The sequence below is a fragment of the Narcine bancroftii genome, chromosome 4 (genome assembly GCF_036971445.1).
Source record: "Narcine bancroftii isolate sNarBan1 chromosome 4, sNarBan1.hap1, whole genome shotgun sequence".
Classification (NCBI taxonomy): Eukaryota; Metazoa; Chordata; class Chondrichthyes; order Torpediniformes; family Narcinidae; genus Narcine; species Narcine bancroftii.
In genome coordinates this window covers 312,461,883-312,484,160 of record NC_091472.1, presented here as the reverse complement: position 1 = coordinate 312,484,160, position 22,278 = coordinate 312,461,883, and the positions used below count along the sequence as shown (strand labels likewise).

The following is a 22,278-nucleotide window of genomic DNA, read 5'->3' as shown; positions in this document are numbered from 1 at the left end:
TCTTCAAACTCCTCACAAAGTATCGCCACTCGTTATCTTCACAATTACATTGGCAAGGAGGGGCCCAGGACAGATCTTCAGATATGCTGACACCCAGGAACTTGACCTTCCTTGATGATCACCGGTACGTGTTCTCCTGATTTCCCCTTCCTGAAGTCCAGGATCAACTCCTTGGGTTTTGTTAATGTTGAGCACAAGGTTGTGGCACTCAACGAGCTGATCTGTTTTCCTTCTGCGTTTCCTCATTGCGGTCTGTGACTCTGCATGTGGTGTCATTAGCCAATTTGTAAATGGAATTAATGTGGGCAAGGCAAGAATCACCATTTATTGGCAGTGCAAAACAAAAACTGACTCATGTAAACAAAATAAAGAAATGTAAACAAACTGACTGTGCAACGCAGAGAGAAAAAAATCACTGAAGTGCAAAAGTTAGAGCCCTTAAATGAGTCTCTGAGTCTGTCGTTGAGGAGTCTGATGGTGGAGGGGGAGCAGCTGTTCCTGAACCTGGTGGTTTATGATCTTTTAATCTTTGAGAATGACTCACTTTTTATTGTCAGTACAAGGCCGATAATTGGGCAAATCTCACAGCAGTTTGCGCGTGTGGAGGGAGAGAGAGGACATCTTTGTTACCTGTTGCGATGTATTCCGGGTTGTGGCCGAACCATCGGGGCGTGAGAAGTGCCATGAACATGGTGAACCCAATGATGAAGATATTACGGCCGGAATCAATATTCGTATATTGGAAATAGGAGACCCCAACAGACACTGCCATTGCGTACGTAATGCTGAGTACCCCACCTGTGTAAAGCAATCAAGTTATTCAAACTGCATCTCAAGATATATTATTACGCATATCCGTCGGGCGGCACAGTCGTTGTGGTGGTTGGCGCAATGCTTTAATACCGCCAGCGATCAGGACCGGGGGTTCGAATCTCACGCTGTCTGTAAGGAGTTTGCGTGGGTTTCCCCCGGGGGCTCCGGTTTTCTACCACTGTTCCAAACATACCGGGTGTTGTGGGCTAATGGGGTGTAAATTGAGTGGCAAGGACTAGTGGGCCGAATTTATGTCTAATTAAAAAAAACTCTTATTAGAGACAACACTTCAACACAGTGAGCATACCCTTCAATTATACAGTAAAAGCGCAACAAAATGCTGGAAGAACTCAGCCAGACTTGCAGTGACCATAGGGAGATAAAGATAGATTGTCGACGTTTCAGGCCTGAGCCCTTCTTCAAAGAATAAGCAAAGAACAAGCAAAAATAAAAGTAATCTCAGAATAGGGACAGTGCCGGCTGGGGGAGGAATCCAGACCAAAAACAGGTATTATTTGGATATGATAAGGGGTGTGGCGATACAACTACTACACTGGCCGCACTCCCACTGACCTACTGCAGGGGACACCCACTAAACCTGCAGGGTGGCTGGCCCCACCTGGCCGGCTGTCAATCAATGGTCTGCATAAAAACTCGAGCCAGCCCCTTTGGAGACAGTCAGAAAAGTGAAGCCAGCAAAGATACCAAGACTGATGTGTACAAGTTTAAGCTAATTAAAGCCTGTTGTACAGTCTGTGGACTTTGTGTCAGAATTATTCGCACAGCAGTGCTTACAGGGGGAGAGGTGAGAAATTATTTTGTCTCCGTGAAAGGAGACAGAGGGAAAAAGGTGAGAGACAGAGATGGGGGAAGAGGTTGGGGGGAGGGGGAATGAAAGCCAGAGAAGTTGATGTTAATGCCAGCAGATTGGAGGGTGCCCAGTCAGGTGTTGATCCTCCAATTTACAGGTGGTCTCAATCTGGCTGTGCATGAGACCATGCGCAGATGTGTCAGCAAGGGAATGGGACGTGGAATTGAAATGGGCAGCCGCTGGGAGATCCACGCTATTGTGGCAGACAGAGCCAAGGGGTGCAGCCAAGCAATTTCCCAGTCTCTCTGATGTAGAGGAGACCACAGCAGGAGCAGTAAATTGCCCCTGCAGATTCACAAATGAAATGAGGCTTCACTTGGAAGGACAGCTTGGGGCTCCGAATGGTGGCGAGGGAGGATGTGCGGGCGCAAGTGGAGCAACTCCTGCAGTCACACGGGTAGCCACCGAGGGGACGATGGGAGGGGAGGGGAGGAGTGGATAAGGGAGTCACGGTGGGAGAGGACCCTGTGCAAGGTGCAGAGGGGAGGATGCGTCTAGTGATCAGATCAAGTAGTACGTGGCGGAAATGATGGAGGAGGATGTGTTGGATGTGGAGGCACACATTCAAAGTGATGTAGTCTTTCAACGTAACCCATCCCTTCAATGACACACACGCTCTCTCAATCCAACACACTTTTCAGTCTTACTTTTGCAATTCAGTACGGCAAGAGGCCCTTCTGGGTCCATGCTGCTCAGATACCCTCGTGTACCCATGTAAATACACCCCATATGTCTTTGAAACGTGGGAGGAAACCGGAGCACCCGGAGGATTCCACACAAACATGGGGAGAACCTTGTGGATGGCAGCAGATTTGAACCAGGGTTACTCGCACTGTAATGGTGTTGTGCCACACACCGTTTTGATATTACACATGTCCCTTCAATGTTTAACATACCCTTTTATGAATAGATTCACCTTTTAACATAATGCATACATTAATTATACGAACATCTATTAACAATAATATACACATCCTCTCAATATTACCGATGCCTTTGATAGAAGATAGACCCCTCAATATTGTACCTGCTGTTTCAATATCCTTCAATATAATATACATATTTCAATATTAAATACACTAAACTTAACACCTTGCTGATATAACCTTCAATAACACAATTTTTAATAATACTGGGCTGGTAATCTGAAACTCAGACGAATAGTCCAATCTGGCTGGCACGGTTAGCGAGGTAGTTGGTGCCACACTGTTACAGCGCCAGTGACCCAGGTTTGAATCTGGTGCTGTCTGTAAGGAGTTTGTACTTTCTCCCCGTGTCAGTGTGGGCTTTCCCCAGGTCCTCCGGTTTCCTCCCACCTTTCAAAACGTTATAGGTTCCTTCCCTCAGGAAGGAAGTGTGCTATCCTTAATCTTCCGGCTTATTTCTTACACGAGACTTGAAGCGATGTGAAATGGACACCTCGGTTGAAGGACAGCAGAGGTTCAAGAAGAAAGCTCGCAATGACCAGGGGATGGCCTCATCACAAATGCTCACATCCCACAAATAAGTCCCAGCACCTCACCAGGACCTCACCCAAAGGCGATTTGGTCTTACTGATTAACCGGGGCTGCACATTGGACAAGGGCAGGCAGTGGACTCACCGTGAATGGCCATTGGAATGGTTGTGAGGAAATAGGTCAGCCTGTCCGACAATCCAATCAGAATACAGAGCACAGCAGCAATCTGAACCGAGCGCCGGGTATGTACCTGTGCAAGAAGACGAGAGCATTAGAGAACATCAAGAAGCTGCAGTTACTGCAGTGTGGAATATTCCCTGTCACTTAGGAGACTGGGGAAGGATCTTCATAAAAAATGAGGGGCACGGTTAAAGTGAAAGCTCACATTCGTGATGGGACGGTGGCCACGGCAGTGGAGCTGTAAGGGGTTCTGCGGGCTGCTGGTGGCTGGGCCCCAGACTAGCTGAAGGAGGCACCAGGTATGGGAACCGGGATGGGAGAGGGTGCTGAAGGCACTGAAGGTTTCACGGTCATGTAGGAGGGTTGGGATCTGGAGCTCAGGCCGTTGGTTTGGACCGGACTCTGTGAGGATGCGGGAGCGCTGGAGGTGAATCCACGGACACTCGGTGACTCTTGGCGGAACTCTCTTTTGCTTCTCTTTCTTTGTCTGTAAGAGGCGCTTCAAGCAATTTCAGCCAATGGCTTACAGTGGGCAAAAACAAATTCTGTGTAATAATGCACTGCTTTTAATACATGAAATAAATGAACCTTGAACCTAGAAACTAGAACTAGAAGGTAAAAGTTGAAGGTGAGGGGAGAGATTTAAGATAGACCTAAGGGGCAACTTTTCTACTGAGAGGGTGGACCGTATCAAGAACAAGCTGCCAGTGGAAACTATAGAAGGAGGTATGATTATAATCTTCAGAAGACATTTGGACAGATATATGTTTAGGAAGGACTGAAGCCAGGCAAATGGGTCAAGCTCAGAATGCCAACTTGCTCAGTATGGACGAATCGGGCTGCGCTATATAAGGTGGCGCGGTTAGTGCAGTGGTTACCGCAATGCCAGCGATCAGGACCAGGGTTCAAATCTCGCACTGTCTGTAAGGAGTTTGTACGTTCTCCCCGTGTCTACACGTGTTGTCCCCGGGAGCTCAGGCTGAACTGAATTCTCTCTCCCTCTCTCTCTTTCTCTCTCTCTCCCTTTCTCTCTCTCTCTCTCTCAGAGAAAAACCACATGACCCTTTTAGAACAGCCAACTGCACTCAGACAGACTGTGGCTCCAGATCCAATCTTCCGAGTTTATTCATCTATTGCTTTCCAAAACAATAATCCATTACTCCACAGCATGTCCAATTAACACCTACTTGTGAAGTCCTTTTAGGCATCCTTCAAAGTTCCTGCAAAGGAACCCAGAGCCTGGACTCTCTGGCTTGAACAGAGCTCTGGCATTTTAAATGAGATCTGTTTTGAAATGTTTGTATCTGAGTGTGACCTACACTAAAAAGCCCCACACAATTTATCTTCTTTTAAAACATATCTATATACAATATAAAATATAACATAATTTGTAACACGGGATAACGAGTTTCTTGGGCCGTTGCCTGCCCCTTATGTGAAATATTTGGACATGAAAATATTTGTCCAGTCTCAATTGTGCACACCGAAGAAATCTACTTCCATTTCATAGAAAGTAATCTAACAATCTACAGACAGGGTAAGTATTTGAATTTTGTTTTTCTTTGTTCTAACACAAGAAGGAAAATGGAACAAGCCTTTATTGCATATCCCCAGCATGGTTTCACATTGCGATTGTGTTTATAAGCCCAACCTACATTCCACATTTCTTCTTAAGTTCTTATAATCAAGAGTCATTTTTTTATGCTAGAACTATTAAAGGCAATTGTCTCTGTGAAGTGCATGAACAGCACTTGGCCTCAGGGGCAAATTTGCTTCTCATCCAGTCCAAATGTCACCCGAAACAACACGTGAAGGTTGAAAGGAAAGTTTAATCAGATATTTCAAAATGAGGCGAAGGATTAACTCTGAAATGTCATAAGTCGGAAGATGATGTGAAGTGCGAAGCGTTACTGAGTCCCAAACTCCATCTGACGTGGCCAGGTTCAAGGCAACACAACGGGAGGAGTGGATTCAGAATATTAGTGTTTCATCCGAGGGTAATGCCATGACGAGGTGTTGCCCACAAACAAGAATGTGTGGGACACATACAGAACTGAAGGCAATAAGTACACAATGCTGGGGAAACTCAGCAGGTCCAACCGTGTAAAACATGGAAGTTTGCACACACCATGATTGAAGGTGTCACTGTGTTTGAGATCAAGCAGTGTACCTTCGGATGGGGGTTTTTTTATATATAAAAATTTGTTCTCCACTTTTCTTTGTGATGTTTAACTCCATTTTGATTAAAGTCTTTAAATAAAGTTTTCAAAAAAAAAGCAGTGTACCTTCGGGGATTGGGTGTATCGAGGATTGTTACAAACAGGGGCAGCTCATGTCATTTGAGCAGTTGAGAAACAAATACAATAACCCAATGGTTCTCAACCTTTTTCTTTCCACTCACATCCCACTTTAAGTAATCCCTGTGCCATCGGTGCTCTGTGATGAGTAAGGGATTGATTAAGGTGGGATGTGGGTGGAAAGAAAATGTTTGAAAACCAATGTTTTAATCGTCCCTCATTGACTCGTTATGTGCATGGTTTCAGAACTCCAAAGGAAATGGGATAATGGCAATTTTTCTCAAGCAAAATATTTCGGTAATAAATAGGACTGGAGCAGTGATTCTCAACCTTCCCTTCCCACTCGCATCCCACCTTAAGCAATCCCTTACTCATCCCAGAGCACTTATGGCATAGTGTCCTTTATAGAGCAGATACATAACCAATGTTATGGGCTTGAGCCCTTCATGAAGGTATCAACAAAATGTAGGCAGACACCTGAACAAAATGGTGAGGGAGAGGAGCATGGTCTCACAGGCAGGAGGTAATAGGTGGATAAGGGAATGAGGGCACACCAGCAAACAGGGGAAGCAGAGGTGCTGGATCTGTGAATGGAGAGGGAAGGGGGTGGAGAGATGGAGGAAAGAAAACAGAGGAATGGAGAGGAGAGGGAGAAAGGGGATTGGGCAAGTCAAAACTGGAGAAGTCGCTGTTAATACCATCATGCTTAGTGAGGGTGTCAAAGGTTATGGGGAGAAGTCAAGAGAATTGGGGTGAATCAAATGTTGAAGCAGACTTGATGGGCTGAATGGCCTTCTCCTACATTGTATGGTCTCATGGTTCATTCTTATTCTGAAGGGTTATTCAGAGACTGATATCCCTTATCTCCAATCAGGATAAACAAGCCTTAATAAAGAGGTTTGACCGCCTTTCTCTCTCCACGGATGCTGCCTGACCTGTTGTGACGCTCCAGCATCTCAGTGTTTGCTGAGCATTCCAGCATCTGCAGTTTTTGCGATGTTGAAGCTTTCTAGGGCACTGGCAAGACCTCACTTGGAGAACTGTGAGCAGTTTTGGGCTCCTCATTCAAGAAAGGATGTGCTGATGGTGGAGAGGGTTCAGAGGAGGTTCGCAAGGATGATTCCTAGATAAGAACTGGCTATCATATGAAGAGCGTTTGACATCTCCTGGCCTCCACTTGTTGGAATTTAAAAGAATGAGAATTTTCGAACGTTGAAAGGTGTGGTCAGAGTAGATGTCGAAAAGCTGTTTCCCATGGTGGGTGAGTCTAGGACAAGAGGGCACAACAGAATTGAAGGGTGTCCACTTGGAACAGAGATGTGGAGGCTTTTCTTCAGCCAGAGAGTGGTGAATCTGTGGAATTCGTTCCCGAAGGTGGATATGGAGGCTGGGCCATTGGGTGTATTTAAGGAGGAGATTGATAGGTTCTAGATTAGCCAGGCCATCAAAGGTTATGGGGAGAAAAGAAGGGCACTGGGGTTTCCCGTTTAGTTTTTTCCTACCAAAGTGATTGACTGTGCACTTTCCGACATCATATTCCATTTGTCCCTTTTCTGCTCTTTCTCCTAATCTGTCTGAGTCCATCACCAGCCTTGCTGTTTCAACTCTACTTGCTCATCCATCTTCTTTTGCCTCATCTCTTACCCATGGAGCGGGCTGCACCGATCCGCCAGCAAACCGGGCCACGGAGGTGCGGGCTCGCGTGGGGCTGAGACCCCCGAGACACTGGGAGCATTGCCAGCTGTCCAGGCTCTGATGTGACAGTGGTCCCGGGGTTGGGGGGGGGGGGGGGGTAGCAAAGCATCATGAGGGTTGTGCTTATAAGCTCACACGGGAACTCCAGTAAAATCAGTTAAACTGACTCACACCGACTACTATGTCTTTGTTCACTAAAGTCTCGTTAAAACTAACTGGTGTCTACCTTCTTGGCTCAGTGTCAATGGTTCATCTTCAAATGGCTTTTAAGACTATTTACTATCCCAAAAGTGTGGCATGCATAATCATTTATTGGTGTTGTGACAGAGAATATAGATATGTTTTTGGGAGATAAATTGGGAAAGGTTTGTTAGTGTAGGTCACACACAAACACTTCAAAACATTTCTTATTTAAAATACTGGAGCTCTGCTCCATGCTAGACATGTCAGGGCCAACAGTCTTTGCAAGAGCTTTGGAGAGCATCCAAGAGACTTCACTAATGGATTATTGTTTACAAAAATGCAACAGATGAAAGAGCTTGTCGGAGCCGCAGATTGTCTGGAACTGTTTTAAGAGGGTCATATGGTTTTGAAAGCGGAGAGAGTCAAACAGGCTTTCTCTCAAAGAGAGAGAGAGAGAGAGAGAGAGAGAGAGAGAGAGAGAGAGATCACTTCTACAGTTTTACAGCCAGCAGCAGCAGCTGGGACTGGAACAGGACAAGCTGGCAAGCTTGTGGAAAACCCCATTTGGAAGAGGGGTTGTGAGTGCTTAGTTCAGCCTGGTCAAAGCCCCTGTGGTCCATACAAGAGGAGAGGGCTGGCTGTTTAATGATTCACTTGAAATAAAGGAAACATAAAGGAACTCTGTGGTGAGCTGAAAGAAAGAGATTATCATCTGGAAAACCCTGATGGGACAAGACACTGAAGTGGCTGATCGGAAGGAATCAGTTGTGGGTGTCTAATCTCTCTCTGAAAACCAACAAGAACCTTCCTGAGTGGTAAAGCCTGGTGAAATTCATAAATGTTAAATTCTGTGCACAGTATAAGAATTGCCTGAAACCAGTGAACTTGGAGGAATGAGAAGTGAGATTGGACTGTGAATCAAAGAAGTTTTGTGAACTTACACACACACACATTACATATACGTGCGCTTAGAAATAGAAAGGGGTTAAGTAAATATAGGTACACAATCCTTTATCCAGACATCAAAAATCCAGAAAGCTCCAAAAACCGGCATTTTTTTCCTGGTGCTGGTACAGTGGAGGGAGAGAGAGAGAGACAGCTGTGCGACTAGGTTGGGCGGGGGTGGGGGGAGAGACGGCAGAGCGACTCGGGTGGGTGAGGGGGGAGAGACATAGTAGCGTGACTCAGGTGAGCAGGGGGGAGGAGAGAGAGACGACAGCGCGACTCGGGTGGGTGGGGAGGGGAGAGATGGCAGCGCGACTCATGTGGGTGAGGGGGGAGAGACGGTAGCGCGACTGAAAGGGGCAGCATAATTCAGGTGGGCTTAAATCTGGGTCAGTTGGCTTTTGTTCTGAAATCCGGAAAAATCCGAAATTCGGAAGACACTGTCCCCCAAGGGTTCCGGATAGAGGATTGGGTACCTGTAGTAATAAGTTCAAGTTTGATCCTGTTTTCATGTTTAAAGATAATTAAAAGCAACTTTTGCTTAAGTAACCATTTGTCTTGGTGAATATCTATTGCTGCTGGGTTTTGGGGTCCTCTGGGCTCATAATATCCAATTGTAGTGAGATCGGGCAATTAAACACCGTTAAACCACTCGATGTAGCCCTAAGATGAGGAAGACATCATGGTGGTCACAGAAACGGCGGATATTGATATTGTTCTCTGTTAGTGGAGGAAGACTGTAGTCTTGGAATTCTTGTCGTTGTCGTACACATAATGCAGCGCCTTCTCGAAGAACTCGTTCTTGAATTGATAGCTGGCGAGCATTTAGTGAGGGGCCCGTAGCATATTCCACTTTTGCAACTAGGTTCATCCGGCCCTGGCTACCTCGACTGCATCTCTTCACAACTTGTCCTCTGTAAGGATTCCATTCCCTTCTTCTTAATTCCTCCCTCGCATCTGCACCCAGGATGAGGACTTCCATTCCAGAGATGTTCCCCCTTCAAACAACGTGGCTTTCCCTCGACCACCATCAACTCGGCCCTCACCCATATATCCTCCATTTCCTGCACATCCACCCTGGTCCTCTCCATCCCTAAAGGCAACAAGGACAGGATTCCCCTTGCCCTCACCTACAACCCCACCAGCCTCTGTGTCCAACACATCCTCCTCTGCCATTTCCGCCACCTACTACGTGATCACACAAATGGAATTGTATTCCCCTTTCCGCCTTCCAAAGAGTGACTCCCTTGCCTACTCCTCCATCCCCTCCAATCGTCCTCTTGGCACTTACCCCGTGACCGCAAGAGATGCTCCACTTGCCCACACACCTCCTCCCTTGCCATCATTCGGGGCCCCAAACAGTCCTTCCAAGTGAAGCCCCTGTGAATCTGCATCCAATGGGCTCCTCTACATTGGAGAGACTGGGAGATCATTTTGTTGAGCACCTCGACTCTGTCCACTGCAATAGCAGGGATATCCCAGTGGCCACCCAATTCTCCACCCCATTCCCTTGCTGACATGACTGTTAATAATCATTGATTTCCAGACTGAGATTACTGGCAACTTGAAGGAACAACACCTCATCTTTTGTCTGGGCACCCTCCAACCTGATGGCATTAACATCGACTTCTTTGGTTTCCGTAAAACCACTCCCCTCACCCCTGTTCTTCTTCCTCCATCTCCCTCTCTTCCCTTTTCCCTCTGTCTCTTTTCACAAAGCCAAAATCAATTCTGACCTCTCTGCTTCTCATATCCAATTAACCCAGTGGCTCTCAACCTTTTTCTTTCCACACACATCCCACTTTAAGTCATCCCTATGCTATCGGTGCTCTGTAATGAGTAAGGGATTGCTTAAGGTGGGATGTAGGTGGAAAGAAAAAGTTTGAAAACCACTGTTTTAATCATCCTTCATTGACTTGTCATGTGCACGATTTCAGAACTCTAAAGGAAATGGGCCAATGACAATTGATCTCAAGTAAAATATTTCAGTAACAATTGGGTCTAGAGCAGTGATTCTCAACCTTCCCTTCCCACTCACATCCCACCTGAAGCAATCCCTGATTCATCACAGAGCACCGATGGCAGAGGGATTCCTTCAAGTGGGATGTGAGTGGAAAGAAAAAAGGTAAAGAACCACTGAAGACCTTTATGGAACTGGACTCCTTCCCTGGCCAGAATTTATTCTTATGCCTTCCTAATCTTTGCTTATTCCTTGAAGAGGGGCTCAAGCCTGAGATGTCGGTAATATATAATTTCCTCCTATGGACACAGCGAGACCGGCTGAGATCCCCCAGCATTTCTCAGTGTTTTTATTGCAATCACAGCATCTGCACACTTTTGTGACTTCGGCTTCTCCAATTTCGATCCCTTCCCCCCCCCCCCCCCCAGCCTTTTTCCTAACCCGTCTTCCTTCCTCCAGCTCCCCGCCCCTTCTCTTCCTTATCCTATTGGAGAATTACCCACTCCCCCTTCCCTACACAGCTTTTTTTTTCTCTCTTCTGCCCTCCCACCTGTATCCTCTAGGATATCGTACTTGTTAGCCTCCCCCTGCATCTCCCTCCTTCCCCCTCTCCCTCTCCCCACCTATTTATTCAGGCGACACCTGCTTTAGCTTATACCTGACGAAGGGCCCAGGCCATAAATTTCGGTGACCTGCTGTGTTTCGCCAGCGCGTTTGCGCATGACACAAGAGGTTGAATGACTTCTATCCTTTATGTTCCTTGTGGTTATCCTCAGAGAATCAATGGAATGTCCCTGTTGATTTTACAAGATATAAAAGCAGAAGTCGGCCAATCGGCCCATTAGGTCTGCTCTGTGCCTTAATCATGAGTTGATCTCTTTATCACTCAACCCCACTCCCCAGCCTTCTCCCCATAAGCCTTGATGCCCTGACTCATCAAGTGCCTGTCAATTTCCATCTTAAGGACACTCACGACCTCGCTTCCGCTGCTGCCTGTGGCAACAAGTTCCACAGACTAAATTTTACTTTCACTAAAAGGCTCTTAGGTTCCATTATGAATGACATGGGAAACAGCACATGGTTTGAGCCGTGAAGCTCCGACAAACAACATCACGATAACAACTAAATAATCTGCCTTTAGATGTTGGTTGAGGGCAAATATTGATCAGAAAGAATCCTCTGCTTTTGCTTTGAAATGCGTCCCTCCGTGTCCACTGCACAAGACATCAGGCTGTGAACTGTACCCCTGGCACTGCAGCATCCTATCTGTACTCTCCCATGGACCCATCTCCACTCCCTCACCTGCAGATAAGATTCAACTGAGCCACAGCTCAGACCACCTTTTAGGTCAAGGAGAAATTGGGAATAAACATTGGTGGCGCTATCCCGGGCTCTGGGTCAGCCCAGGGTTCCAAGATCACAATATTCTTCGATCCCCGAGTGATCTCCAGCTTGCTTCCAAAATATTTCTCTTTGTCAAGCAACCACAAAATTCCTTTCCCACCCAGTCCTCTGAGAGCTGTCAGCACTTTCTCCATCTCTCTGAGTACAGGTTAACCAGATACATGAGGGAGGGCTTCTCTCTCTTTCCCCTTCCCTCCAGCTCCCCACCCCCTTCCTTTCCCTCTCCTATCAGAGAGCTACTTGTTTCCCCCATCACCTCAGCATTTTCTCTTCCACTCTCCCATCTGTATCCACCTGTGACCTCTTACTTAAACCTGTATGTCTCCCCCTGCCCAATCCTCCCTCCTCTTCCCCATCCACACTTGCCCTGCATATGTATTATTTGTCTGTACGTGTGTTATGTCTGGTTGTGTGTCTGCGCGTTCTGCACTGAGGACCGGAGAATGCTTTTTCTCAGGTTGAACTTGTGCAATCAGATGACAATAAACTTGACTTGATTTGACTTTATTCAATTACCTGATTTTGCTTACACCCAGGCCTGGGCTCGAACTGTTGGTTACCCTTTACTTCCCATGGATGCTGTGTGACCCACTGAGTTTCTCCAGCACATTTTTGCATTGCACTCAACACCAGCACCTGCAATCTTTCTTGTTTAAATTATCAACAGTAACTCAGTGTCCTTTTCTCTTTGGCCAAGGCACTGTGAGCCCTTGTCCCAGAAAATCCTGGCGTGATTTGAATGGACTATGCCCTCTCTCAGTTACTATCTGCAGCTATTGAAATGACACCAATGACCCTCCTGAATGGGGTATAGACTCAGTCTGCGTTTACCCCTCAAAATAACCTTGCGTTAAAAATCAACTCGTACAATTGCTCCAACAGCAGATGCAATCTCACTGGCTCTCCACTCAGCCCAATGCATACATTGGTTTTCATTGATCCAAGTTGCCCACAGAATGATTCAGAAGGACGTCCCTTCTCCAGGCTCCACCTTTGGCAGCATCACCCGAGACCCACAGCTCACTCAGTCTTACAGCCCAGAAGGAGGTCGCTGTGTCCCCCGGATCTGCTGGCTCTCTTCCCTCTGGATGGCATTTCCCCACGGGAATTCAATGAGATAAGGGGCTTATCTATCTTTAGATCCTCAAGTTTGCTCAATACCACCTCTTTAGTGGCAGCTATTGCACCCAGGTCCTCCCCTCCCATCTTTGGCACGGTGCACGGGTCCTCCACCATGAAGAACGACACAAAATAGTCACTCAAAGCCTCAGCCAAAATCAATTCCTCCTTCTCATCCTCCAGTGGACCAATGTTTTCACGCTGAGTCAGAGAGCATAGTTAAAGGCCTTTAGGTCCACTGAATTAATGCTGACCCAGTCCAAATCTCCTGAATAGGGACATTCTACAGACTCTAACGTAGGCACATGGATGCAAGAAAACGAGAGGATTATGGGTGTGAGGGGGGGGAAATTAGATTGTTGTGGTGTAGGTCAGGCAAAACATCATGGGCTGAAGGGCCTGTACTGTGCCGTAACGTTCTATGTTCCATGATATTCAGTGGAACTTGTTGGCACAGGGTGGTTGTGGAGGCTAAGTTAGTGGGTGCATTTAAGGCAGAGACTGCGAGATTCTTGATTAGCCAGGGCATCAAAAGTTATGGAGGAGAAGCCGGGCAGTGAGGCGAAGTGGAAAAATGGATCAGCTCATGATTAAATGGTGGAGCAGACGCGATGGGCTGAATAGCCTTTTTTTTGCCTTGTATGATTTTATGGTATTGGGTAGAAAGGCTTCACTAGTGTCCATGTAAAGTTCCTATCTGTCAGAAGCCCATCTGCAGGAAGTCCATGGCTCTATCCCTCCAAGATACTGTAGCCTCCACAATAAGAACACAAATGCTCAGAATGACCTTGTCCTCATCCTGCTTCCTTTCTCCCATTGCATCTTGTTCAGAGGACCTTACACATTAGTGCTTTCCCAGAACCATGGTCTTCCCCTGCACCAGGGGCTGAATGGGTAAATGGATCAGCTCGTGTTTGAACAGCAGGGCAGACTCAATGGGCTGAACAGCCTATCTTTGCTCCTTTGCTTTGTGCCTTCTAGTCTCCCCGCATTCGCACCAGTTCTCGGCGATTTACCAACCATTTAGAGAGTTGCAGCAAATTAATCGATCGACTCCCCCCCCCCCCGCCCCCACCAGACCCAACACCGAGTCTTTGGGAGGTGAGAGGAAACCGGAGCACCCAGTGGGGGGAGCCCATGAGATCACAGGGAGGGAGCGTGCACACTCCACCCAGGCAGCGATGGAGGCCGGGCTTGAACCCGGGTCTCTGCCGTTGGGAGGAAGCGGCAGTACCTGCTGCCCTGCCATGCTGCTGGGGTCCTGCTTCATTTCCCTGAGGCACAGAGTTCACCTCAAGGGCGTTTGAATTCACATCCCGCGGTTTCTCTCAAGTCTTTGAGTGGGGTTCATAAAACAGTTAGGGCCCAATTAACATTCCTGACTGAGGTGGAGTTACTTTATCAACACATTCATTTGATGCCTGCATGTGTTCCACAAATTATTGACCCTCGTGCAGGTTAATGCCCTTTATGACTGAATGGCATATGATTACTTTTCGCTTGTCAGGTGTTTATGACGTTCTAGAGATTACTGTTGATGTGGATCAGTACCAAAGCATTCAGTGGCTGCAGTGTGTATCATCGACAGAATCACATGGGCTATTCGTAAAACACTTCCCAAATCCACCCACGCTGTGTAAGGAGTCTATATGTTCCCCCCCCACCACCCCGTGTCTGCGTGGGTTTTCCCCGGGGGCTCTGGTTTCCTCCCACTCTTCAAAATGTACGGCAGTTGCAGGTTAATTGGGGTATTTGGCTGGCAGGTGGCCATGAGCCGAAAGGGCCTGTTACTGTGGTGTCTGTTTAAATTTGATTCATTATGATGCGGATAAAGGGTGTGCAGCAAGATCTCATGTGAGATGTGGGATCTCACACCACCCCTGGCAATGCATTCCAGATACTCTGTGTCAAAACTTAACCCCGATGTCTCCCCTAAAATTTCCTCTCTTCACTTTGTACAGATGTCCTCTGGTGTTTGCTACTCTTACCTTGGGGGAAAAGGCACTGGCTGTCCACCCTATCGATGCCTCTAATAATCTTGTAGACCTCAATTAAATCAGCTCTCACCCTTCTCTCCACAGAGAAAAGTCCCAGGTCTGCTAACCTCATAAGACATATTTTCCAATCCAGGCAACATCCTGGTCCATCTCCTCTGTACCTTCTCCAGAGCTTCCACATCCTTCCTATAATGAGGTGACCAGAACTGAACACAATAATCCTAGTGTGGTCTAACTAGAGTTTACTAGAGATGCAACCTCTTGACTCTTGAACTCAATCCCCCAGTCTAATAAAGGCCAGCACACCATAAACTTTCTTAACTTATCCAGGTTGAACTGCATCTGCCACTTCGCTGCCCAGCTCTGCATCCTGTCCATATCCTCGACAACCTGCAACACTATCCACAACTCCTCCGCGTTATCTGAGTCCCTCCAGCAGCTCAAGATTCCAGCATCTGCAGTCTTCATCTTTCACAGTAGGTCAGGACATCGGTCATTTTCCTGAACTAAATGGTGGAATTGCTCTGGGAAGTATATTCATTGCTCCTGCTCCTTATTCTTGGAGCCACTAAAGACTGTGGCCATCAACCTTGGAGAGATGAGATGGTGGAACTTGCTTGTTTGTTTACCCTTATTTGTACCACTACTACCTTCGCCCTTTCACCCTCATTTTCCAGCTGCTTATCTACATCAGAGTGGCCAATCCACCTCTCTCAGCAATGACGTCCAGACCTTAGGGTCCGGGCTTGCTGCAGGATAAGTCGGCTACATTGGAAGAAAGGTGAAGATCTCCTTACGTGGGTTAGCGCCAATGCTCCAACATTGGGAATGCTGGACGACATTCCAGAAACGCCTCCTAGGATGGCACCAATGCAACTTCCAACTCCTTCCAAACAAATCCCTCGGTTGCAGTAATCTCTGGGCGGATGCAGGGAGCCCAGCACTTTGGCACACATCACGTAGCAGCCGACGGAACTGATGCTGGCAGCCAGGGCCATGACGGTGCCCACGCACAAGGAGTGAGTGTTGATTGTGGGCGCTCCCCACTGACCTGAAGGGAAGGACAGAGAGAACAATTCACCGGGATGTGGCCGGGACACGAGTACTTGAGTTATGGGGGAGGGGGAATGGATCGTTATTCCATGCGGCGTGGGATGACTGTACATGAGGGGCATAGATGAATGAATGCTCAGTCTTATTCCCAGAGTAATGGCGGCGCTACTGAAGCTCCCGTGATGGAGGTCTGGCTGCTGGTGGGGACCTGGGAAAGGCAGAGACAGAGAGCTCCTCCGCACAGTTTTAACACCCAGTCCAACTGCCGCCAGCTCCATACGGGCTTTCGATGGCCTTCGAGAAGAGCCGACGAAGGCTTATTTTAAAATCCCACAACTGTAGCGTAGGACCACTGCAGACTCCAGGGAAGCAGAGGGCTGGCGCGGGCAGAAAGAGAACACCTTACTGTCCCCCTCACCCCCATTTGAGAAGGAGAAGCAGAGGAGACAGCCTTGTGTGGCTGTCAAAGAGTTTTTTTAAATGTCCCTATGGTACCAGCTTCCACCTCCTCCCCTAGCAACGCATTCCACACACCCACTACTCTCTGTGTAATAAAAAACGTACCCCTTAAACTTTCCTCCCCTCACCATCTGTCCTCTGGTGTTTGCGATTGCTGCATCAAGGAAAATAATGCTGTCTGTCCACCCTTATTTTATGTTACATCGTTATGTTCGGGGTTCAGGTGTCTTGCCGTTCGGCGGGGGTGATCACGGCACTTGACCCTTCCCTGTTTCTAACCACAATGCTAATCCATCTGTTATTTTCATTCTCCATCTGCCTTTGCTTCATTTTCCTTCCATTTGTAACTAAATGTTCAAATGTATCTCTTCTAATGTATGTCGATGATGCTTTTAAGTAATGAACATTTTCATTGTGCTACATATTGTGTCTGCACGTGTGTGCACCATGGTCTGGAGAAACACTAGTTCATCTGGTTGTACATGCTGTGGCTATCCATCAAGGTCGAGGATGATGGTCTTCGTTCCGTTGCCCACCGAGCGTGTATTTGTTTAACGTGGACTTAATATTGCATACGTTCAGTTAGATGATAATAGAATTTGATCTTCAACTAGAACTAGAAGCAGGGGTGTGGAGTAAGAGGGGGAAGATTTAAGAGGGATTTGAGTGGCACCTCCTTTACTCAGTAAGGCCTTCGATAAGGTTCCACATGGAAGGTTGGTAAGGAAGGTTCAGCGCTAGGTATTGATGTTGAGATAGTCAGATGGATTCAATGGTGGCTAGAGGGTAGATGCCAGAGAATTGTGGTGGATAACTGTCTGTCAGGGTGGAGGCCGGTGATGAGTGGTGCTCCTCAGGGCTCAGTGTTGGGTCCCTTGTTGTTTGTTGTTTACATTAATGATTTGGGCGATGGGGTGGTAAATTGGGTCAGTAAATATGCAGATGATACAAAAATAGGGGGAGTTGTGGATAGTGAGGATGGTTTTCGGGGACTGTGGTAGGATTTGGACTGTTTAGAAGAGTGGGCTGAAAGGTGGCAGATGGAGATTAATGTAGATAAGTGTGAAGTGCTTCATGTTGGGAAAAATAATCAAAACAGGACGTATGCAGTGAAGGAGAGCGGGGACATTGAGGAATGCAGAGGAACAGAGAGATCTTGGAATAACAGTTCATCATTCTTTGAAAGTGGATTCTCATGTAGATAGGCTGGTGAAGAAGGCCTTTGGTATGCTGGCCTTTATAAATCAAAGCATAGAATATAGGGAGCTAGGAGGTGATATTGAGACTATTCAAGACATTGGTGAGGCCAAATTTGGAAAACTGTGTGTAATTCTGGTCCCCAAATTATAAGAAGGATATCAATAAGATAGAGAGGGTGCAGAGAAGATTTACTAAAATGTTGCCTGGATTGCAGTATCTAGAATATGGAGAGAGATTAAGTAGACTGGGTCTTTATTCATTGGAGTGTAGAAGGTTGAGGGGGGATTTGATAGAGGTATATAAAATTATGAGGAGGATAGGCTCTTCTCCTTGAGGGTAGGTGAGATTGGAACAAGGGGTCATAAGTTAAGGGTTAAGGGGCAAAAGTAATATGAGGGGAAACTTCTTCACTCAGAAAGTGGTGTCTGAGTGGAATGACCTTCCGGAAGAGGTGGTTACAGCAGGGTCAATTTTGTCATTTAAGAGGAGGTTGGATGAGTACATGGATGTGAGGGGATTGGAGGGTTATGGACAGGGAGAGGGTAGGTGGAACTAGGGGAGTTCTCTTAAATTGGTGCGCACTAGAGGGGCCGAGATGGCCTGTTTCCGTACTGTTATGTGGTTAAATGGTTATACTCAGGGGGTTGTTCTTATCTGGAATGAGCTGCTTGGGGAAGGTGTAGAACCAGCAGCAGGCAGCACAGTTAGCGCAATGCCATTACAGCGCCAGTAACCCGGGATTGAATCCAGCGCTGTCTGTTAGGAGTTTGTACATTCACCCACGTCTGCGTGGGTTTCAGCCAAGGGCTCTGATTCCCTCCAGCCTTTCGAAAGTATGTGCGGGCATGTTAGTTATTTTTGGGGTGGGGGGGGAGGTCAAGGCCTCCTGGACCAGAAGCGCCTGTTACTGCACTGTACGTCAAAATGATTTTAAATTATAAGCAGGTACAATTACAAAGATCAAAAGATCTTTGTGTAGATTATAGATTGGAATGGTACAGATAATGGACTGAATCCAGGCATATAGGTTGGGCCCAGAATGCCAACTTGGTCAGTATTGAGGATTAGGGACACACAACCTGTTCTATGCTCATTGGCTCTATGACTCCAAGACAGGCAGGTCTGCATTTGATCCCCCCCACCCCAGACACAGCCTCAGAACATCCCCAACAGCTTTACATCCAATGAAGCACTTTGTTGAGGTGTAGTCTTGGTTAAAATTTTTGACGACGGTAAGCTCCCAGAAAAATCAAAAAGATAATTACAGGAAGGATACAGGTGTAGAGGGGATTTACCACAGTGTGGCCTGGATTGGAGAATGTGTCTTATGGAGCAAGGTTCAAAGAGCGGGGGCTTTTCTCTTTGGAGCGACAAAGGATGAGAGACGACTTAATAGAGGACAACAAGATGATAAGGGGCTTAGATAGGGTGGGCAGCCAGCACCTTCTTCCCAGGGTGACCATAGCAAATACCAGAGGACATCTGTTCAAGGTGAAGGGAGGAAAGTTGAGGGGAGACGTCAGGGGTAAGAGTAAATGGTAGGTGTCTGGAAGGCATTATTGGGGGTGATGGTGGAGGCTGGAACAATAGAGACATTCAAAAGACTCTTAGACAGGGTGCAAGAAAAATAGAGGGTTATGGTTGCATGGGAGGGAAGTTAGTTTGTTATGGAGTAGGGCTGAAGGGCCTGTCCTGTGCTGGAATGTTCCACGTATTCATGGTACAGTGACCAACAAGTCACTAACATTCACTGATAGCATCTTTCAGATTACATTTTACACATCAGGGCTTGAATGCACTTGTTTTTATTCTGTTTAGTGGTGGTTTGTCGATTATTAACCTCATGGAAAAGTTATTCATTTTCATTTCTTGATATAAAACTATTTGCCAATTCATCATCTCTGCGTTTTATTTTAATTCAGAGAACACAGCGGGGTAACAGGCCCTTCAGGGCCGCAAGTCCAATTACATCCAATGAACCCCATGTGTCTTTGGAACAGTGTAGAAAACTGGAGCACCCAAGGGAACCTTCACCTAGAGACGGGGAGAACCATAAGAATTCCTCATGGACAGCGCCGGATTTGAACCCGGATCACTAGAACAGCGTTGCACTCACCTTGCTGTCCCCAAAAATGCAGCTAAATGACAATAAGTAACCCCCACGTGTTCAACACACCCCATAGTTACTTTCCTTGTGTGCTCCATTACATCACCCTTTCTAGATTTCAAAATACGGCAATTTTGGAATTGTCAGAGGGTGGGTGAGATATTAACCAGAGGACGTGGATTAAGGGCGAAAGGGGAGAAGTTTAGGCGGAAGTTTAGGTGGGAGCATGAAATGAGCTGCCAGCTGAGGTGGTAAATGCTGGCTCAGTTTTAACATTGAAGGTACATGGATGGGAGGGGTGCGGGTCAGGGGAGCCTGGCCGAATAATATGTTGGCACAGACTAGAAGGGCCTGTTTCCATGCTGTAATGCTCTATGGTTGTTGAGTTGCATTTATAATATGGTACCCTGACCCCTACTCCTGGCACAGAAAAATCCCAGGGATCCTGGCGGGGAATGCAATCAGCACCTTTTGCAGGACACGCAAGCCTTGATGCTGCAATGGACAGTGAAGAAGATGATCTAAGATTACAATAGGATATAAATCAACTAATAAAAATTGGGTGGATGGAATTATGTGAGCTGTTGTATTAAACCAGGGAGCTGAAGTATTCATGGACATTTTCAACCTCCTGCACCCTTCCTCATTGCCAACAGCAAATTGGAATTGTTGGTGTCACATTACAGCTGTACAAGAGGTGGGTGAGAGCACGTGGAGTGTTGTGTGTAGTTGGTGTTAGAAATGATGAGGAGGGACTCTTCATTGTTACACCCACAAGTACAGATGCACCGGAATTCTTCCTTGCTGCAGCCAAAGAGGTGGGTAAAATACACCCGCTAAAACAGTATTAAAAGTCACAATACACGCCACGGCAGGGAAAGAGAATAATTACGAAAGGGTGGAGAGATGTTCGCGCAAGCTAAAAGTTCCACTTCAGTCTCTTGTCCCCCAGCTGTGGGGAAGATAGGATTAAGTTGCAAAGAGGGCAGAAAAGATTCACAAGGATAGTATTGGGACTGGAGAGATTGAATTACAAGGAGAGATTGGCTAGGCTGGGAATTGGTTTCCCTAGAACAGAGGAGGCTGAGTGGTGCCATAAGAAACAGGAGCAGGAGTCGACCAGCCGGCCCGTCGAGTCTGCTCCGCCATTCAATGAGATCATGGCTGATCTTATGATCAGCTCATCTCCACCCACCTGCCTTTTCCCCATATCCCTTAATTCCCCAACTATATAAAAATCTATCCAACCTCGTCTTAAATATATTTACTGAGTCTCCTCCACTGCTTCCATAGGCAGAGAATTCTACCCTCTGGGAAAAGCAATTCCTCCTCATCTCCATCCTAAATCTACAACCCTGAATCTCAAGGCTATGCCCCGCCAGTTCTGATCTCCCCCACCAATGGAAAAATCTTACCTCCCTCTATCTTATCTGTGCCTTTCATAATTTTATACGTTTTGATAAGATCCCCTCTCATTCTTCCAAATTCCAGCGAGTCCAGTCCCAGACGACTCGATCTTTCCTCATTGGCCAACCCACTCATTTTTGGAATCAAGCTGGTGAACCCCCTCTGCACCACCTCCAAAGCCAGTATGTCCTTCCTCGTGGTAGGAGACCAGAACTGCACATTCTTATTAAAGTGTATAAAAATAACAAGGGAAATTTATAGGCAAGTAGTTGTGGTGTCTTTTTCCATCATAGAATGGGAGTCAGAAACTTGATGTTGAAAGTGAGAGGGGATCCGTGGGACTCTTCTCTCATTCAGAGGCTGGTGGATATAGGGAGTAACCTGCTGGAGGAAGTGGTAACAGGTCCGTGGATGGAAAGGTTCAGAATGTAGGTAAATGGGATGAACTGAGGTACACAACAGGGTCAGCATGGACAAGTTGGGCTGACGGGCCTGCTTCCATGCTGTAAATGAATCTATAGCCCCTTTTGCACAGCCACTTCAAGGCGGGAATATATTGCGCCACATCTTCTGTGTGAAAGGTACGAGCATGGGGGCGGGGAGGGGGGGGGGCTCATTGTAGACCCGCCTTTAAGCCGGCAGCGGAGGTGGTCGCAGCGCAAAATTGGCGTCTGTGTAAAATGGGTGAGCCGGCAGGCCGGGACCAGGTCGGGAAAGCATGTCGCACCACTTTTGCTTGTGGAATGCCGGCTTGCTGAGTAAAATGACACACTGGGGCAGTATGATGCTGGTGTTGTTGGGTTCAGTGTAAACAAGCAAAGCTGGCTGAATAACGGGTCTTCTTTACGGCAGCATTGCGGGATCTCTGTGTAAAAAGTGTCTCCCCTGTTATCTGCTGGGGTAAGCACGGATCATTGCAAATTTCCTCCCCAACCTCCTGGCAGGTTGGAGATAACGCGAAGGTTGGAGGTGTGGTGAATATGTAGAACAGTGGTTTTCAAACCTTTCCTTTTACAGACCACCTTCAGTAGTCCCTAGGTCATCAGTGATCTGTGATTAGTACGGGATTGCTGAATGTGGGATGTGAGTGGAAAGGGAAGGTTGAGAATCACTGCTCTAGACTCAATATAT

General features: G+C 47.0%; 1 protein-coding gene across 1 annotated transcript in view; it reads right to left on the bottom strand.

Moving 5' to 3' along the window:
- slc23a3 (solute carrier family 23 member 3) overlaps positions 1 to 22,278 on the bottom strand; it is a 100,718-nt gene that overhangs the window by 44,196 nt on the left and 34,244 nt on the right. The window contains exons 8-10 of the mRNA XM_069930556.1: positions 15,719 to 15,972; positions 3,286 to 3,391; positions 631 to 798 (exon numbers count right to left, since the gene is read on the bottom strand). Of these exons, the coding sequence (XP_069786657.1) occupies positions 631 to 798; positions 3,286 to 3,391; positions 15,719 to 15,972 (528 nt within the window). The remainder of the gene's footprint in view (positions 1 to 630; positions 799 to 3,285; positions 3,392 to 15,718; positions 15,973 to 22,278) is intronic.